Raw genomic sequence first — 18,685 nt, forward strand, 5'->3', positions numbered from 1 at the left:
AGAATAATTTGTTATATATTTTATAGTTAAATATTTATTTAACTTTTACATTTATTTTATTTACATGTAGCTTTTGTATCATATTATGTCCAGATAATTTTCAAGAACATAGGCGATGTGCAGAGCTGGAGTAAATGCAGAGTGATAGAGTTAATAGTGATAATGAGCCATACTGTGGAGATATGAGATTAAATCGGGATAAGTATTGAGTCTCTCCTTGTTTGCGATGGCGATGAACGGGTTGAAGTCAGGCAGTAGTCGCTGTGTGGACTAACAGGGAGCAGGTTGAAGAGGTGGAAATTCATTTCTTTCTCGTTACTCTTTTATTTTGAAAAGCACCGACCGGAAAAAAGTTCCCTTTACAGCTATTAGCTTGATGTTGTTTGGGTAGCACGGCTATTTTTTTTACTACAAGTGGAGATTCGTTATTAAAATGAAGAAATCTCACTGTTAGCTTGTCTCCGGAGCAGAGATGGCTACCGAACAGCAGCCTAACTGGGCGGATATTCTTAAGAGGAGGTTAGCAAACTCCAAAAGAGGTAAAACAATGTAAACTGTGTTTAGCTGGCTAACTTGAATGTACACTATCGATTTGTAATCGGTTAACTAATAAGAGTGTTCTTTTGCCGGATAGTTAATATTTAAGTTGGTTTTTATATTGTGTTTTTCTCCGGCAAAGACGAGAAGAGCGAAGAGGAAAATAAATCAGAAGAAACGGAGCTTTTCTCCAAATATTACACCGAGTGGAAAGGAGGAAGCAACAGCGGCAGCTCCTACAAGACCATCCCACGGTTCTACTACAGGGTATCAAATCAGTTCAATACATATGAAATCTGTAAAAGTCAAACAAAAACCTTAGTTTTGGAACTATTTTCTTTCCAATGTCTACATACGCCATCCAGAAGCAAACGTTACAGTTCACACACAGTTGTATTCAGACCTTTACATCCAGTCAATTTAATCATTTAATTAGTGGTAAGAGAGGAAAGTGTGATGCTAATTATTTAACTTGTGCGTAGTTGCTTGGACATGGCCACTAGATGTTGGTTTTTTTTCTGCAGCTGCCAGCAGAAGATGAAGTATTGCTTCAGAAATTAAGAGAGGAATCCAGAGCTGTCTTTCTCCAGAGGAAGAGCAGAGAGCTGCTTGATAATGAGGAACTGCAGGTAAAACGCACACAAATATATCATTGCTTCTTCTGCAGGTAAAGCAACACAAACTTTGTTTTTTCTTATGTTTCCTTTTATTTTCTGCAGAATTTGTGGTTTCTGCTCGATAAGCACCAGGTGCCTCCACTGACTGGAGAAGAGGCCATGATCAACTATGAAGCGTACCTGGAGGTGGGGGAAAAGGCTGGGAGCAAGTGCAAGTGAGTGATAACAAGTTCTCAACCCTAAAATTCATTTAAGTCTGTATTACACTGCTGGACGTATTCAGTCTAATTGTTAGATATTGATCACAGAGGATGTTGAATCAGTAAAAAGCATTTCCCTTAGGCTTGATCAACAGCATATCAAAACACCTATGGGAAATGTAGTTAGTAGTAGTAATAGTTAGTAGTCTATGCTCCCATCAAAGTTTAAGTCATGTGGGTCTAAGTGCACGCAGATTGTGCATGTATTATTAGGCAATTCTAGAGCTAATACGTGTAAACAATCACTGACCCTCCAGGTATTTATCAGGCCCAAAACCCATGTAGGTGTCCCTCCAGGGTGTGCATCAGCCACTCTGGTCAATCTTGATAACCTTAACCCAATCACTGTTTCATTTAAATGTCTGCCCTATCAACTTTTGGTGCTACATTATATGTCTATCACGGTGTCCATGGGTAATTGGTCCTTAAGAAACAGCTACCTCATCTAACGAAGGCAGCAGGCATCCAAATTACTGAACTTGGGAAAATTTGTGATGAAAAATAAGAATACGGGACTCTTTCGAAGGAAGAGTGACCTTTAATGTGAGCGCGCTCAGAGCCTGAAGCAGAAAGATTGTGTTAAGCGAAAACAGATTTTGACGTGAAGCCATTAATATGTTTGAGTAAAGTTTTAATTGTTTTCTTTTCTTTCTTACTTTCAGAAAATTCTTCACAGCCAGAGTTTACGCCAAGCTGCTGCACAGTGACCCTTACGGGCGGATCTCCATCATGCAGTTCTTCAACTATGTCATGAGGAAAGGTTTGGACCTTTTTTCCTCTGCTTTGTTTCCACAGAGCCTCCTAAACAATATACCGTAAATTCTTTTCACCAACCACCTATCCAAGATGAGGATATAACACAAAATGCAATCAAACATCCATAGTACTAATGCTTGTTTCTGTTACTCTGTGCCATAGAAAATAAACTGGTGCAAATTTGCTATTGAAACTATGCTTTAAGTTACCGAAAGGAAAAAAAAAAAGATTTTAGGTTTAGATTGTTTCTTTTGTGTTTTTCACCACTGTAACTATCCTGTTGCGGGCTCAGAAATACTACAATAATATTGCAAATTAAAAAGTTTTCACTTACCCTTCTGTTTTCTGTTCCTTCTCATCTACATCCAGTGTGGCTGCATCAGACCCGGATAGGCCTGAGTCTGTATGATGTGGCTGGACAGGGGTACCTCAGAGAGTCGGTAAGTTCAGCTCAAGTGACTTTAAAACAAAACAAAATAGTTTTATCTCAAGTGAAAATATAAATGCAGCAAAATGGTAATTCTTCTGATTCTTTGTAGGATCTAGAAAATTACATCCTGGAGCTGATCCCCACTCTGCCTCAGCTGGATGGCTTGGAGAAGTCCTTCTACTCTTTCTACGTCTGCACCGCTGTCCGCAAGTTCTTCTTCTTCCTCGACCCACTCCGAACAGGTGAGAGTAAACCCCATAAGAACGTGGCATATTACCATGCAAGTCAAGTCAAGTGGCTTTAATGTCATTTAAGCCATGTGCAGTGGTACAGTACACAACATTCCTCCAAGACCATGGTGCTACATATGACATATAACAGACACTTGCATGAACCAGGACAAGTGCTGAAAGATTATAGAGCAAGACAGAGTTGGTTTGCTAAACCTGAAATAAGGAAAACTCTGGATTTAAGTCTGAGTAACTCTCTGAGCCTAACCTGCTTGCTTGGCAGGATTTCTTCCTGCCTCCTCCCCTCCAGCTGTATCTGCAGCAGCTGACTCATTTCCTCCATTTATGCATCAGTGATTAATGTCTTTTGTTTAACATTTATAATCAATCTGTCATCTGGAAATGAAAAGAAAATATTATTATCTCCTCAGAATAAAATCTGTAGGCTGCTGTAACGCAGCCGTTAGGTTTGCAGTCAGTTTCCCTGCACTGAAACATTTGCCTTACATTACTGTAAAAAACAGTGTTTAAATAAAACTGCTCTGTGTGATGCTTTAGGTATGTAAAAGTCTGTGATCTGTCATTTGTCAGGGTGGGGTCACTGTCACAGTCACACTGAGAAGAAAATGCCTGTCACAGATGGAATTTTTATTTTATACCAGTCATCTTACAGCTCATTAATTATATAAGATCAGCTGAAGTTTAATCTCAGTTTAAAGTAAAAATTTGTTAACCCTAAATTTCTGAAACCAGAGCCTGATGGTCACTGTAAGGACTAACTTATTGCAGCTTTGCAGTTATTACAATAATAATTACAATACGCAAGACATAAGGAAAAATAATCATTTTGATCTTTATATGGAGCTATTTGCCATGTTTCCTGTCTTTAGGTTGTGTTAGGAGTGTAGAAAAGGTTGATTTTGGTTATCACACATAATATTTGTGGCTTCACTTCTTCACTTCCTCCCACCATCGACTCACTTCAGTTTGCTTACCGGACTAATCGTTCCACAGACGATGCCATATCTCACCTGCTCCACACATCCCTGAGTCACCTGGACACTGGCAGAGGGAATTATGTTAGGATGCTGTTCGTGGACTACAGTTCAGCATTCAACACAATAATTCCCTCTAAGCTTTTCACCAAGTTGACGGATCTAGGACTCAGCTCATCACTGTGTCAGTGGATCCTCAACTTCCTCACAGACAGACCCCAATCAGTGAGGGTAGGAAAACAAGTCTCCCCCTCCATCTCACTCAGCACTGGAGTGCCTCAGGGCTGTGTTTTAAGCCCCCTGCTGTACTCACTGTACACTTATGACTGTGTTGCCACATCCGACACCACCTCCATTGTCAAGTTTGCTGATGACACTGCTGTTGTGGGCCTGATCTCCGACAACATCGAGACGGCCTACCTGGAGGAGATTAGGAACCTGGAGACCTGGTGCCAGGAGAATAACCTCCTCCTAAACATCAGCAAGACTAAGGAGCTGATCGTGGACTTCACTACAAAGCAGGCGAGGAATTACAAACCCCTCATCATCAGTGGCACGCCAGTGGAGAGAGTGGACAGTTTCCGATACCTGGGTGTCCACATCACTCAGGACCTGTCATGGTCCTGTCACATCAACACCCTGGTTAAGAAAGCCCGTCAGCGTCTCTTCTTCCTCAGAAGACTTAGAGACTTCCATCTGCCACTGAAGGTGCTCAAGAACTTCTACTCCTGCACCATCGAGAGCGTCCTGACGTCAAACATCTGCACCTGGTTTGGGAACAGCACCAAGCAGGACAGACGAGATCTGCAAAGGGTGGTGCGCTCGGCAGAACGCATCATTCAATCAGAGCTCCCTGACCTGCTGTCCATCTACACCAAGCGGTGCAAGTCCAAAGCTAGGAAGATTATGATGGACCTCTCCCATCCCAACAATGGACTCACTGTTGAGGTCTGGGAAGCGCTTCCGCTCCCTTAAGGCCAAAACAGAGAGAATGAGGAGGAGCTTCTTCCCCCAGGCTATTCGGGCCCTGAACCAGGTGTAGGACTGGACTCTCCCACACACATCACTATAAGACTGGACTCTCACACACGTCACCACACGCACCACCACACATTTCCTATAATTCCTATAATTTATAATCCTTATCTTTATAATCTCTTCTGCTATTTGCACATTCTTTACTGTAAATTCCTAAGTTAATTTGTAAATTTTTGTAGTAAATTGTAAATATTGTAAAACTTTTCTTCTGTCATTTAATGGTCGGGCATTGTACAGCTACAAGCATTTCACCCCCATGTCATACTGTGTATGGTTGTGTGTGTGTGACAAATAAAATTTGAATTTGAATTTGAATTTTTTGTGGAGGTGTTGGTTTTTTGGTTTGGTGGGTTTTTTGTTGTTGTTTTGTTTTAAGTTATCTTACTTTTCTCCAGGAAAGATTAAAATCCAAGACATCCTGGCCTGCAGTTTTCTGGATGACTTATTGGAGGTATTTTTTATTTATTTATTTTTCCTTGCTTGATCACACACAGTCTGTTATAGGATGCCAATAACAATAGGATGTTCACATTGAACCCTAAGCAACTCTTCCTCTTATTGATATCATCCTTTTTCTCCTTTCTCTGTCACCAGCTGAGAGACGAGGAGTTGTCTAAGGAGAGTCAGGACTCCAACTGGTTCTCGGCCCCGTCGGCTCTCCGAGTCTATGGTGAGATAACATCTGGACACATCTGCACAGCAGGATACCGGTGGTAATTGTATTCCTCTGTATTTAGAGGAATGTTGGTGAAAGGCCCAATTTTGGGTCAGTGAAGTTGGAGTGCTCTGTGTGGCATGTGTCTGTGTATCAGTGCCCTGTACTGTTGCTTACATCTGTGTTTTTAAATTGTGCAGGCCAGTACCTGAACCTGGATAAGGACCACAACGGCATGTTGAGCAAAGAGGAGCTTTCACGTTACGGCACGGCCACACTCACCTCTGTGTTTTTGGATAGAGTCTTTCAGGAGTGCCTTACCTACGAGGGTGAAATGGTACGGTCCATAACATTAACCGCTGGAGTATTGACTGCTGTGGCAGAGATGTTTTTGGTGGTGAGATCAGGTGACTGTGAGGACTTTCTCACACATCTTCAAGCAAACAGATTTAATCCTGAGCTGCTGACTGAGTGAACTCTGTGTGATCTCCTCAGGCAGCTAACACACATGCACGTCTAAAAGCAGTCGCTATAAATCTACTATACTGGCCACGGCTCCCATGTTTAAATGCCTAACTTTACATTAAAATAAGCATATTTACAGCCTCTATAGGTCTGTAAATACTTTACAGGGATGATTAACGCTTTAAAACTTTGTACCTCTTTTCCTCATTACCTCAGTTGTTATAGAGCTGAAGATTCACTGCATCAAATTGAAGCTGGGCTTATTCACATGCTGTTTTTATTCTTTGGCTCTCGTTACTGAACTGGACCTATTTTGTGCTGTGGTTCCTTTTTGAATCATTTTAAATGCACTGATGAATAATTTGCCTCACTGTGCAGTTTACTGTATTAACAGACTATCCAAGTATTTTATTAGTTTGCTATTTAGCACTAATCAGCAAATATCTAACCAGACTGGCTAAGCAGTAGCTCATAACTTCACTCCACCCTCTTGTCCAAATATGGCTCCAAAAACCAACGTGTTACTTCCCAAAACATCATTCCTGTGGTTTAAATATTTCAATATTTGTCTGACATGAATGTTTCTCCTTCTCTTTTCCAGGACTATAAGACCTATTTAGACTTTGTTTTGGCTCTGGAGAACAGGAAGGAGCCAGCAGCTTTACAGTACATCTTTAAACTTTTGGACATGGAGAATCAAGGACACCTCAACGTCTTCTCCCTCAACTACTTCTTTAGGGTATCGGCTGCACACGCTTCCGTGAAACGAAATCAAAAGGATTGATTCAGCAGTTTGTTTGTTTTTTTTCATTCAGTCTTTCTTGATCATTTTTCAGCAGTTTTTTTTTCTCTTCAGGCCATTCAGGAACAGATCAAGCTGCACGGACAGGAGCCGGTCTCCTTCCAGGATGTAAAGGTACATACAGACAAACAGCACCTTATGTGGCCGTAATGGCCGTGGGCGATATTTTTGAACATTTAATTCTCTCTTTAGGATGAGATCTTTGACATGGTGAAGCCTAAAGACCCCTTCAAGATCACACTGCAGGACCTGGTGAACAGCTGTCAGGGCGACACAGTGGTCAGCATCCTGATTGACCTCAACGGTTTCTGGACCTATGAGAACAGAGAAGTGCTGGTCGCCAACGACAGTGACAGCGGCGGGGTTGGCGGGAGCAGCATGGCTGACTTTGACGATACATGAAGATGTTTCGGGGTTGAAACGTAAAGAGAATTTGATGTTTTACTCCCAAAAAATGGCAGGACATTGACCCTTCTCACCCGCACACATGTGAAGGCCTCGAAGGCTGGAAGACTGAAGGAAAAAGGAGGAATGTGCAAATGCTGATCTTTGTGTAAATACTGATCTTTTCTCCTACCTGTGAAATCTAGGTGGGTTTACTACGAAGGTAATTCAGTATAGCTTTCTTCATCTGGTCCTGTGAGGAAGCTGCTGCTTCTTCTTCCTCACAAAATTTAAAATGTTCAAATGGGAATAAAATTGAATAGGAGTAAATTTAAAAAATCAAAAGGAAATATTATAAAATGGTAAATAAGCACAGCTTTACTAACACCTGGTAATAATTTGTTCTCTTTAATTGACAGTTAATTTACATCGAGTAGCTTGTTTACATTTAATTTTGGCATCCTCCGTTAAAGACCTGCTGGCTCATTAAATTAGCTTCGTAGTAACTCCCTCTGATTTACATGTGGGCTCTTTTTTTTGTTTTTACTGGATTTCCTTTGTACGTTTTGTGAAAAATGCTCCTTTAAATTTCTACTTTAAATTATGATTTTCTTTAGAACTAATGTTTTTGTAAATTTTTGTAAAATTAAACATTAAATGATAAATGGACCCCTTTTCCCTTCAGAACTGCCGTAATTCTCTGTGGTGTAGATTCAACAAGATGCTGGAAACATTCCATGCTGACATGACAGCATCACACAGTTGCTGCATATTTGTCGTGATGTTAACCATGAATTAATCACAATTTCTTTTTTTCAAAGCTGAGTTCAATGTTATTCGTCACACCCAGGCCTGATTACAAATTACCTGTTAATTTGACAAATATAACCTGTCTGACAAAATGAAGTATGGCTTTAGAGAAAATATTCTGTGGCCGGCCGAGACAAAAGAACTTTTACAGTCCTGTTACATCTGGTTTGCTGTAATTGATGAAACAAGAAAATCTTGAATGCTCAGCCATCAGTTCATGCTCTGAAGCTCAAGCGCACTCAGATTATGTGGCATGACAGTGATCTGAAACAGACCAGCAAGCCCACCTCTGACTGACTCAAAAACCCAAAATAAGAAATATGGAGTGACCCAATCATAATCTGGGTTTAAATAAGAATGAGATTATTAGAGATTACCTTAAACAGGCTGTTTAAAAACCTTCTAATGTGTCTGAAATGCCAGTTACACGAACACTTGATTGCAGTTCTTGCCAAGAGTGGCAGAACTAGTGATCAGGTTTAGGTGACAATTACTTTTTCACACAGGCACAGGGATAGTTCTTCACAGCACTGTCTATAAAAGAAGAAATAAGTCACACTGTACAATTTTCAAAACAAAACACCCTTTTGATTATTTAAAGATTTTATTTACACACAGAATATAGAAATATAAAGATTCATTAAAAGCTTCACTTTAAATCAGAAAATATTTTGCATATGTTACCCTGCTTTACATAGTGAAAAAACATCCTTTATACTTAGTGAAAGACATTTAACTGCAAAGTGTATACATCTTTTGCTATGATACGCTGGCATTTCATTGGAGTCTGCTTGTGGACCGATTCTGACTATAAGCGCTGCTACTCTGCAAACTGAGATCTGAAGCCTGCCATCACACGTCACAGCCAAAGAGAAGATTAAAACAATTTCTAAGAGGCTTAGACTGGCACAAGCAAGGACATTCAAAGATTGAAGTATACACGAGCCACTGTTCACACCAGCGTAGAGCATCAGTTAGTGCTAGAGTCAGATTTAACTGTCGGAAGGTTTTAGATTTTATGTAAAGAGGCTGTAAATAACATCAAAATAGAAACGCAGCTGATTACTGTGACATCTCAAGAAAGGGAAGCAGCTGACTTCATCTTTAAGCAGCACAGAAATAATGAATGAAACATTAGGGCATGGGGAAATGTAACACTCAAACAAGCTGTTCAGAAATTAATAAATGTGCATCAGGTCAATAAATAACTAAACATCACAGTTATGGAGGCCACAGGTGAAACATTGTGGACGATGGAGAGCTTAAATATATTAAAACACTTGTAAGTAGTAAAGATTTTTGGATGAAAGAAATTGGTTAGGTCCACGCAGGAGATTTGGACGATTTGTTCATAGCTGGGACCTGATTCTTTTTTAATTTAGCTTTTAGGCATTTAAATCTTTGTTGTCTTTAGCACACACCTCCAAGCCTGTGGTGCATGAGTTTCATGAACAATGTGACAGCAATGAGTAAAGAAAAGATGCAAGGAAGTAATTGGCGGGATCCAAAATGAGGCATTGTTAGACAGATGAGAAGAAGAAAATATATCTGTTTTACTCTAAGACATTGAAAATTCCACTTTTAAAAAACGTTTTTGCCCATGATGACCTGATTTGGGTTTTTCCATTTGGGTCCATAATCTGTCTGGCTGTCTGGCTATATGTGAACAGCGCAGGTGCCTCCTTAAAGGGCCAGTTTACCCCCAAATCATTTGGATTACTCCTCTGATCTGTCTGGCTTTTTATAAATTGCTCTGTTTAAGACTGTAGAAATGTCTTCCTTCTCTTTTATATAAAGAACTAAAACGACGCTCCTCTCATGATGATCAAATCACAAAAACATTAAAAACCCAGGATGAAATGCAAGCCGTTTCATTTAGGAACTCTTTTTCTTTGTACTTTCTACATTCGCCAGTGAAAATAACAGTGCAGCTGAGCTCAGCCAGCTTGGTACTGCTCAGCTGAGAGCATTTACATTTCACGCTATCTTGAGCCTCTGGTCACGGGTAACTGGAGAGTTATGGTTGGCGGTTCGGCAGTAACGTCAGAGAGGCAGACATCTTTGCATCAGATACCTCGAAAATTGGGCATCTCACACCAAAACAACACAGGTGTGTAAACAGAGCTATGTGCACAAATTTGACGTTTTTTATTTTTACACCGAGCATCTTTTATGAATCAAAACACCGCGGCAGGAAAGATCAAGTATGAATAAGGTAAGCATGCAAAGGTGAAGGGTCACGATTCACTCATAAACATCTAAGAGACTGATTAACAGACTATATAACATGTACTGAAACGCTTTAGTCTTCATTTTGTAACTACTTCTAACCTTGAAAACCCAAAATATTAATACACAGTCCTATAAGAATAAGTTAATATATAAGGTCTATCGGTTTGTCTTCTATAAACATGTTAAGGCTTTTTCTGAAGCCTGACCAGAGATGACAGTGCAGCAAAGACAGGCTGAACTGGATAAGAGTGCAAAACTACTCAATCTCTTCATTGGCATATCAGTGAGGCAACAACTATAACATAACATGTTTCTGTTTAGCAGAGGGGGTAGGACCAACTCTCTTATTTTTGTCCAGTTCTGGATGGATTTTCACACCAGTCTGTAATTAATAATTGACTGTTGCCTTGAGGATCTACTTCATCATTTTAAAGTGAGCTGAACCTAGACCCTGTTTAACAGCCTAAGTACATATATCAGTCCCTGCCATACACAGATATACATTCACAAGTCAGGCTAGTGCAGCCATCTCCAGCCCTTTTTATGTTTCCCTGCACTCCAAGATCTTCCTTTATAAAATAAAAAAAAAAATGTAAAAAAATAACAAAACTATTAGTTTACATAGCTGGGTAGATTAACGGGTTGTCAGCTAACAGAAGTGTGTGTGTGTTTTGGAGGTTTCTGTCTGCCACCGTCACTCTTCAGGAGGGGAGAGGAGACGGGACTCTGTTGGGGTCTTGGTTGCTGAGAGGAGGCTCAGGCTCGAGCTCGAAGCTGATGTTAACAAAGGAGGCCGGAGACACCTCAGGCTGCTCCACCGTAGCCAGACGAGGAGCTGTGGGATCGCCCCGCTTGCCTCTCTGTTGCTCCCCAAACCGATGCTCCGCCTCCTCTGCCAGACGATTCTCCTCCTCCTCTTCCTCCTCCTGCAGGAAAGCAACAGTGAGCCAGATTAATGTTAATGTTTTTGCTCCTCCGTTTGAGTAAGCAGCTTTTAAGCTGTGACATGGTGTTGTACCTCTTTCTTTATACGGTAGTACTCATCTATGGCATACTGGTACTTAGGTGTAGTGATGCCAAAGAGAGAGGCCAGTTTCTCTCCCATGTAGTCACATACTGCAAAAAAAACAAAACAAAACCAAAAAACCCACAAATTAGAGACATCTTCTAAACACTTAAAAAAATGTTTAAAATACAATAATTATAAAACAATTTGTGAAATATGCATTTCATTTCAGGTTTTCTAAAGTATTTATAACATTTCCTGATATTCCCACTTCAAAAAGCTATTTTTAAAACTCCCTGAAAGGCTCTAAAGAGCCTTAATGTAGCGATGACACCAGGCAAACCTTCTAGCTTCCTTTTTTTACTTTTATTTAAATTTCTCTGGTATTAGAATGTATTTTCAACCTGCAACGGCTGGTGTTTTATGAGTAATTTTACAATGTAGAGTTTTACCTGATACAGTGGAGGTGGCCATCCTCCACATTTGGAACCAGAAGTAAGGACCCCAGGTCAGTTTGGACTAAAACGGGCAAGTGGACATGAGATATGATTAAAAAATAAATAAATCTCAAGAAGCATGTTGAAACATTTTAAAACTGCACGTATTATGTGTATCAGTGTTTCAGGTGCATCTTTTTCTTCTTGGACTATATTAGTATTCACAAGTCATAACAATCTGTACAGTATCTCATACTGGGCCTTCCAACTGAGTTCATCCTCTGACTGGAACAAACAATATTAGCTGAATTTCCCTTCAATATAAGCTCAACTTTCTTCCTCTTTTATATTTGGAAACACAAAGAAGTATAAAGAAACACTGCAGTTCCAAATGACTGAAACATAATATAGTTGCTCAGTTTTGTATCTTAACCTGCTGGTCTACTGTGTTCACCAGGAAGCTGTACACTTCAGCTGTGGGACTTAAAAACTCAAACTACGGGCTCAAAAATCCTTGAAAAACCTAATTGATTGTTGTTATTCGACTCTTGCTGTGCCAATAGCATACCGGGTCTACAGAAATAACTTCTTTCTTTGCAGTCTGCTCCTCTTCCTCCTCTTCATCAGTGCTGTACTCCTCCATGGTCTCTCCATTGGCAAAGTAAATGGTTCTGCGAGGAACCTTCACCTTCCTTGGCGTTCCCACGGGGTCCCCCATCTCCACAGTATCAAATTCTGCTTCCCCTCCTGTACTCTGGTGATAATTTGAAACTGTATGATATTTTTAATAAAACACATATATAAGTCAATAAAGAATTGATAGGCTGCCGAGGGATTCCCATGATGCATTGAGTTTTTCCTTTCCAGTCACCTTTCTCACTCACTATGTATTAATAGACCTCTCTGCATCGAATCATATCTGTTATTAACCTCTGTCTCTCTTCCACAGCATGTCTTTTATCCTGTCTTCCTTCTCTCACCCCAACCGGTCGCAGCAGATGGCCGCCCCTCCCTGAGCCTGGTTCTGCTGGAGGTTTCTTCCTGTTAAAAGGGAGTTTTTCCTTCCCACTGTCGCCAAAGTGCTTGCTCATAGGGGGTCATATGATTGTTGGGTTTTTCTCTGTATCTATGAAGCGCCTTGAGGCGACTTATGTTGTGATTTGGCGCTATATAAATAAAATTGAATTGAATTGAATAGAAGAATTTACAGAAGTAAAAGCTTTTATTAGAGTAGAAAATGCTCAATTTCAGGCCTAATGTAAAAAACAGGTAGCAGATCAGTTCATAAAGTAGGATTGAGGCCTGGAATTTGATTTAAAAGTAATTTATATAATTTTAAAATGTATTTTATATCCAACAGGTAGCCAGTGAAGGATGATAGTGATGTGACCATTTTGCTGCTAGTGGTACTGATACATTTGGACTACCTCCAAATTCTTCAACTTGACCTCAAATCAACAGTTGAAATGTGGACAAAGATGGAGAATGACACCCAAACCACATATAAACTGGGTTCGGAATGGGAATAGCCCTCCCAAAGCTCTGACCTAAACTCCTTGAAACTTTGGGAACAATGTTTAAAAGCCAGGTCTGTGCCAAGAAACCAACCAATTTAAATGAACTCTACTAATTTTTCCAAGATGAGTGGTCAAATATCCAACAAATTATGCAAGAAGCTTGTTTATGACTAACAAAAGCATCTGGTCAAGGTGCAACTTACTAAGGGACATTTAACCAAACATTAGTGGGGATGTCATGATGCATGCTCAATCATCCAGGTAAGGAAATCCCAAAAAGCTGATTCTGTGATTCTGAGACTGAAGAAGTCACTTGGATGAGTATCGAAAACGATACGTCCAGATGAACAGAATCACATTTTTGGGATTAGTGGGGATGTATGTAAAAATATTGACAACAATATCAGTATCTTCTTTTCCTAAAATCCAGCACTCATCGGGCTTTAAATTGCTGTTTATATAAAACCCTTACAGGTACAAAAATAAAAGTGGTCTAATGTGTTTTTCTAAGAGCTGACTGCACACAAAATACAACTCGCGACATCAAAGTACTGGTTAGAGAGTTTAAGTGACTTCAGTTGCTTTGTTTTTGTTGCCCGTTAGCTTCGTTGCTAAGGAAGTAGTTAACTATTAATACTACAAATCTTTATATGAGCTGTCACATAAAGAGAAAATAGTAAACATTTTAATAGCATCAACTAACCTTTTCAGTTTCCATAGTTTGTCCCAATGTAACATTGACATTCGCCAAATACAACGACAAATCTGCCATTACACCTACTTACACCTCACCGTGTTTCTGAGGGCTACTTCCTATTATCGTCAGGAAGAACAAATTTCCTTTCTGATTGCTTCATAATAAATGTTTTACAACATTAAAGGTACATTTTAATTGTTCTTCTGCGTGATCAAATGGCACCGACAGTACTCAAAGAGCCAAAATAACAGCTAAGTTTAATCAACCAGTGTTTTATTTCATTGTTATAGTCATAAAACAATTAGTGTGTCTTATTTTGAAAGTGGGGACCGGATGCTGGGGTTCACCCAGCGTTAGCTTGCTCCTCCGGTGGTGTTTTGGTCCAGTTGGCGCTGCTCCTCACTCGCCAAGATGACAGCGAGGAAGTCTGGTTCACGACTGGAGATAGAGATAGAGCGATGCCGCTCGGAGGCCCAGTGGGACAAGATTCCAGAGTTGGTGCGACAGCTCTCGGCTAAGCTGATATCAAACGGTAGGAAGTGTGCCGGGTTTCTCCGCTGTTCGTTCATCCAGTGTATGGGGCCTCCTCCCTGGCCTCAGTCCTCGCTACTTCCTGGCAGAGGCAGCCGATGCTGGGAGTTGTCGCCTCTGCTTAGAGCCAGTTACCTCGTAAAGACTTAAGAAAGAGATGTGACAGGTCTTTGTTAAACTTTAGGAAGGTTTGAGTTTAAAGATGTGAACAGTTTTCGCTGCTGTGATTGGGTTCCTGTGTTCTGACAGCTCAGTTTCCTGTCACGCAGAACTTCATTCAGAAATGTATCCATTTAACGTTGGATGTGTTTGACTGGTGTGGAGGATCAATAACGTTTTATGAATTGTACTTCAAGAAACATCGCTAGAGTAAAACGACAGATTTATCTCACATTTTTTATTTATCTATTTATATTTTTAAGCTCACTGTCCCCTTGCCACCAGTTAAACCGATTTGGGGCGCTATCGGGGTACTTACTCGATACTTTAATAAATTAATATGACCTCTGCCAATTTTTATTTGTGCCGAATTTTCCAGAAGGTTATAGTTCTAAGTTGTACCCCTTAACATTTATTTAATGACGGCCATGCGTTTGCTGAAACCACTATATATTTAAATGTGGTAGTTTTTCAAATTCTCTCTGGTTGGCTAAGATAGCTACAATACGTGCTAGCTGTCAAACCGCTTTCTCAGGGTATCAGTAAACGACAGTGTGATATTTTAGTTTAAAAGATAAAACCAGTTAAGCAAGGCTGATGTGTTACTCACGACAGACTTTTTTTTTTTTTTTTAATTCTTATTTTTATTTTTTTGGTTATTATAAAAGTTACATGCAAGAAGGACTTTCTCACTTTTCTTAATGACATTTGAATGAAATGAAAATAAGATGAGAGATGTAAACTACTTTAACAGAACTATAGTCAAACTCATTTATATGCCAACCTTTGTCATGCAATTTAAATGTGCTTAGCTTTTATGTTTAAACATCATTATTGTTACACAAGGAAACGTTGGTTTATTTTTTTTTAAACTTGTATCATTGCATCTGTAAAGGATATGAAACTGGAAATGAGAGAGATTTATTGTGAGATTTGAAAGAAGCAGACAATAAAGCAGGAACTCTGTAAAAACACCTTAACTAAAAAAAATTAAAACTGTTGTTTCAATTAAAAACAACTAAAATATAGTAGTGAAGAGTAAGTATAACTGTAAAAACAAATACAACTGTAAACAGAATCCCAGTAAACCTGTATCTTCTGCCTGATGGGAGAAGACTGAATAGGTGATTTGCAGATTAGGCAAGGTCAGTGGTGGTATAGTGTGAAGCTGTGGAAAATAGACTGCATCCAATGATCTTGAGAGCTATATGTACTGCTTTTTCAAGCTGTTGTTTGTCCTGATTGGTTGTGCTTAGCTGTCTTGGTGGGCTTTACTAACAATGACAGTGGTGTTCATGTCCCTTGATAACTATTGATGTATAGTGCTGCCCAGGAAGCGGAAGGACGAGACCCTCTCCAACAACATGGCCAGTGGTGGAAAAGGAGAGATGTTGAACTATTTCCCTTTTAGAGTCAACAGTAAGCTCTTTAGTTTGAGATGTGTCGAAGGTCCAACTGTTGTCTTTTCACCACCTCATCAGCTGCTGTTCCTCACTCCAGTATGCAGATTCCCTTCCTGTCACAGATAAGACTTACTGCAGTGATATCATCAGTGAAGTTAAAAGAAGCGGAGGCATTTTCCTGTAATTATTTTGGCCACTTAGTAAACAAAATAAAACAAGCTTTGTTAAATTCAATTTCACGTATATGAAAAGCCATAATTGGCCTTTGTTTAAGCTACAACCCCTTTAGTGAGCACCAGATTGTTTTTGTATAACAGAGCATAAAAGTCTGTTCATGATGACCTGAAGCCTCAGGATGTTTCGTAAGTACCTAGTAAATTCAAGACCTAAATTCAAGTCCACTGTAGACTAGATGTGGATTTGGGGAATCACCAATGATAGTATACAAAAGAAGGAAGTAGCAACTATCACTTTAAACACAGGTTTGGTCTCCACATTTTTGCATTTTTATCCAGCACCTTTTTTGTTTGTTTTGGAGTCATTAGTGAAGATATTCAGATCAGAGCCCGGAGTGCATAATTCTGTCTGGTATGTGTGCAAACAAAGCAGTGTTTCTCCGTGTGCAGATTTGCCATTCTCACTGTAACCCTGAGTAGTTTCTGAATAACCATTAAGCCTCAGTTCATGCATCATAATTTACACTCGGGGTGTTTTGAGCCCCTGTTACGTCCATATTTTCTTCTGTGTTACTTCTTTGCATACTTTTATGGCATTAATTTAAGTCCATGTTGCTTGGCAGATATTTTGCGTGAGCGTACACAGGTTACAGGGTTTGCCATTGTTGGCATGTGGTTGTAGCGACAGCTTGGCTATAGGAAGCTTAGATCAAAGGATAAAGTAGATGAAGACACTGCATGTACTGCATTGATGTTAATGCCTCATTGACAAACTCAGGTGGTTGAGAGAGAACTTTAACCAGGTGTTCACCCTGCATTAGGCCTTAAAGTCATAAGGCAAATAATGAATGAAAATGGCACACCTTTACAGGTGAGTATCCAAGGAGAACATGCAAACTGCACACCAAGCAACCAGAAATAGGCAGGTTAGGGAGAAACCTAGTGTAAGACAAATAAGGATTTTTTTTGAACTGGGTCTCATGCTCATGAGCATAATAGATCAACTGTAAGCTCTCAAAATGTTGGAGACATGCTGGATGAGGACAAGAGGATTTGATGTCATGGTTGCTCTGACCTCCTGATTGTTCCAGATGACCTGGGCGAGCTGCTGTTGGGTGAATGTAAGCTGCAGACGTACCTGAAGGAGAATCCCATCAAGCAAGGTACAAGTCCCAGGGTCCAACGGCCAAAACTGCTGGAGGTCAGGAAGCATCTCACTGCTGCTCTGGACAGAGGAAACCTGAAGGTAACCACTGGGCTGAAAATCAAAACTCCGAACACATCCTTTATTATTTATTTATTCATTTATTCCTCTCTTCTAGCCGGATTACATCCAGGAAGCTAGCCTGTTAATGGCCAAACTGTGCTATGTGGAGGGAGAATACAAAGATGCTTTAGGTGACACACATTTCTCATATTCGATATTTTTTCCCCCTCATTTTAGTGAATAAGTAGGTCAGTTTATTAATACATAATTCGGGATTTGACAGGGCACTACAGCAAGGTGAACCTGGACGACATGCAGCTGGCTGGAGCTCCTGTGTACAGGCTGTCTATGATAGCAGAGTCTTATGCGACTAAAGGTATACACAGTCCTTGTTTGTGTCCTCCTTAACCTCACTTAAACTGTCATCAAGCTAATCAGCACTAATCTCTGCAGCACCTCTTCTCTCCACACGGTGGCAGTGCAGTGCCACAGATGTAAAAAGAAGCCGCAGACTGCACTGTTTGTCTTTGAATGTGTTTAACTGATTTCATCTGGGAAAACATTCATCAGTGACAGTAGGTGATGGTGTCAAATAGGGCAAAATGTCTCCCAGTCACACCATGTTTCTTCTTCTCTCTTTCTTCCTCAGGTTTGTGCCTAGAGAAAGTCCCAGCTGCTTCACCGTCTCTATCCAATAAGAACGCCGGGTCTCCGGCGTCCAACAGGAGCATGACCGAGCGGGAGCAGGAGATCATCACCTGCTACGAAAAGTCTGGAGACATTGCTTTGCTCTATCTGCAGGAGGCCGAGAAGGTGTGTTGTCATGCTGTGGTGACTTCACAGAGTGCAGCGTTTTCTCTGCGTGTTGTTGTTTTTCACTGTCCTTATGGGCGTGTGATGAACATCCTGCTGACTGCGTTCGAGTTTGACTGATGCGCCACCGCCCTCGACGGCCAACTGACAAACAAATCTCTTCGTCTTTATTTGCCGAGAGCACAGGCTGAGCAAACTGCAGTAAAACTGAGAAGGATGCAGCTCAAATATTCCAACCTGGATGTAGTGATACTTGTGAGAAATTCAACAAAACGTGTGCAATATTACAGGTGCTAGTTAAGGAACACTTTAACGATGTCATGATAATGTATTTAAGACATAGATGGGAAAACCTTCTGTTTATTTTAAAGCAGAAAAGCAGCTTATCAAATGCTGAAACGGGAGATATTTGATTGTTTGTTGAGACTCTAATACCAGAAACTTGCATAGCTTATCTTTTAACATCTTTCTTATTAGTGTTTTAGAGTTGAGGGGCTGTACAGCATGGAAATATACTTTTTTTCTTTA

General features: G+C 40.2%; 3 protein-coding genes across 7 annotated transcripts in view; 2 read left to right on the top strand and 1 right to left on the bottom strand.

Moving 5' to 3' along the window:
• Positions 1-231: 231 nt before the first annotated feature.
• On the top strand, positions 232-7,846 carry ppp2r3c (protein phosphatase 2, regulatory subunit B'', gamma). Its single transcript, XM_086275394.1, has 13 exons — positions 232-539; positions 680-804; positions 1,062-1,166; positions 1,257-1,369; positions 2,077-2,174; positions 2,540-2,610; positions 2,710-2,842; positions 5,259-5,314; positions 5,458-5,533; positions 5,719-5,855; positions 6,585-6,722; positions 6,840-6,899; positions 6,978-7,846. Exons 1-13 carry the CDS (start codon positions 473-475, stop codon positions 7,185-7,187), a joined length of 1,389 nt encoding a protein of 462 aa, XP_086131520.1. The 5' UTR covers positions 232-472; the 3' UTR covers positions 7,188-7,846.
• A 726-nt stretch (positions 7,847-8,572) lies between these two features.
• Positions 8,573-14,002, bottom strand: fam177a1a (family with sequence similarity 177 member A1a). Its single transcript, XM_086275333.1, has 5 exons — positions 13,875-14,002; positions 12,223-12,408; positions 11,670-11,736; positions 11,230-11,327; positions 8,573-11,137 (listed from the first exon to the last, which is right to left on the bottom strand). The coding sequence occupies exons 1-5, from the start codon at positions 13,941-13,943 to the stop codon at positions 10,913-10,915; spliced, it is 645 nt and encodes a 214-aa protein (XP_086131459.1). The 5' UTR covers positions 13,944-14,002; the 3' UTR covers positions 8,573-10,912.
• A 205-nt stretch (positions 14,003-14,207) lies between these two features.
• The window catches only part of ttc7b (tetratricopeptide repeat domain 7B), a 28,533-nt gene continuing 24,055 nt past the window's right edge, over positions 14,208-18,685 (top strand). For 3 of the 5 annotated variants that reach the window (XM_086273846.1, XM_086273847.1, XM_086273850.1), the window contains exons 1-5: positions 14,208-14,400; positions 17,229-17,383; positions 17,460-17,535; positions 17,628-17,720; positions 17,994-18,157. In XM_086273846.1, coding sequence (XP_086129972.1) covers positions 14,280-14,400; positions 17,229-17,383; positions 17,460-17,535; positions 17,628-17,720; positions 17,994-18,157 — 609 coding nt within the window. In that variant the 5' untranslated portion in view covers positions 14,208-14,279. The remainder of the gene's footprint in view (positions 14,401-17,228; positions 17,384-17,459; positions 17,536-17,627; positions 17,721-17,993; positions 18,158-18,685) is intronic. The other 2 variants (XM_086273848.1, XM_086273849.1) reach the window with 1 other exon arrangement.

The sequence above is a fragment of the Aulonocara sp. 'chitande type north' Nkhata Bay genome, linkage group LG19 (assembly GCF_057382095.1).
Source record: "Aulonocara sp. 'chitande type north' Nkhata Bay isolate Kocher_YH1m ecotype deep benthic linkage group LG19, A_spYH_male_GT1.1, whole genome shotgun sequence".
In the NCBI taxonomy this organism is placed as follows: Eukaryota; Metazoa; Chordata; class Actinopteri; order Cichliformes; family Cichlidae; genus Aulonocara; species Aulonocara sp. 'chitande type north' Nkhata Bay.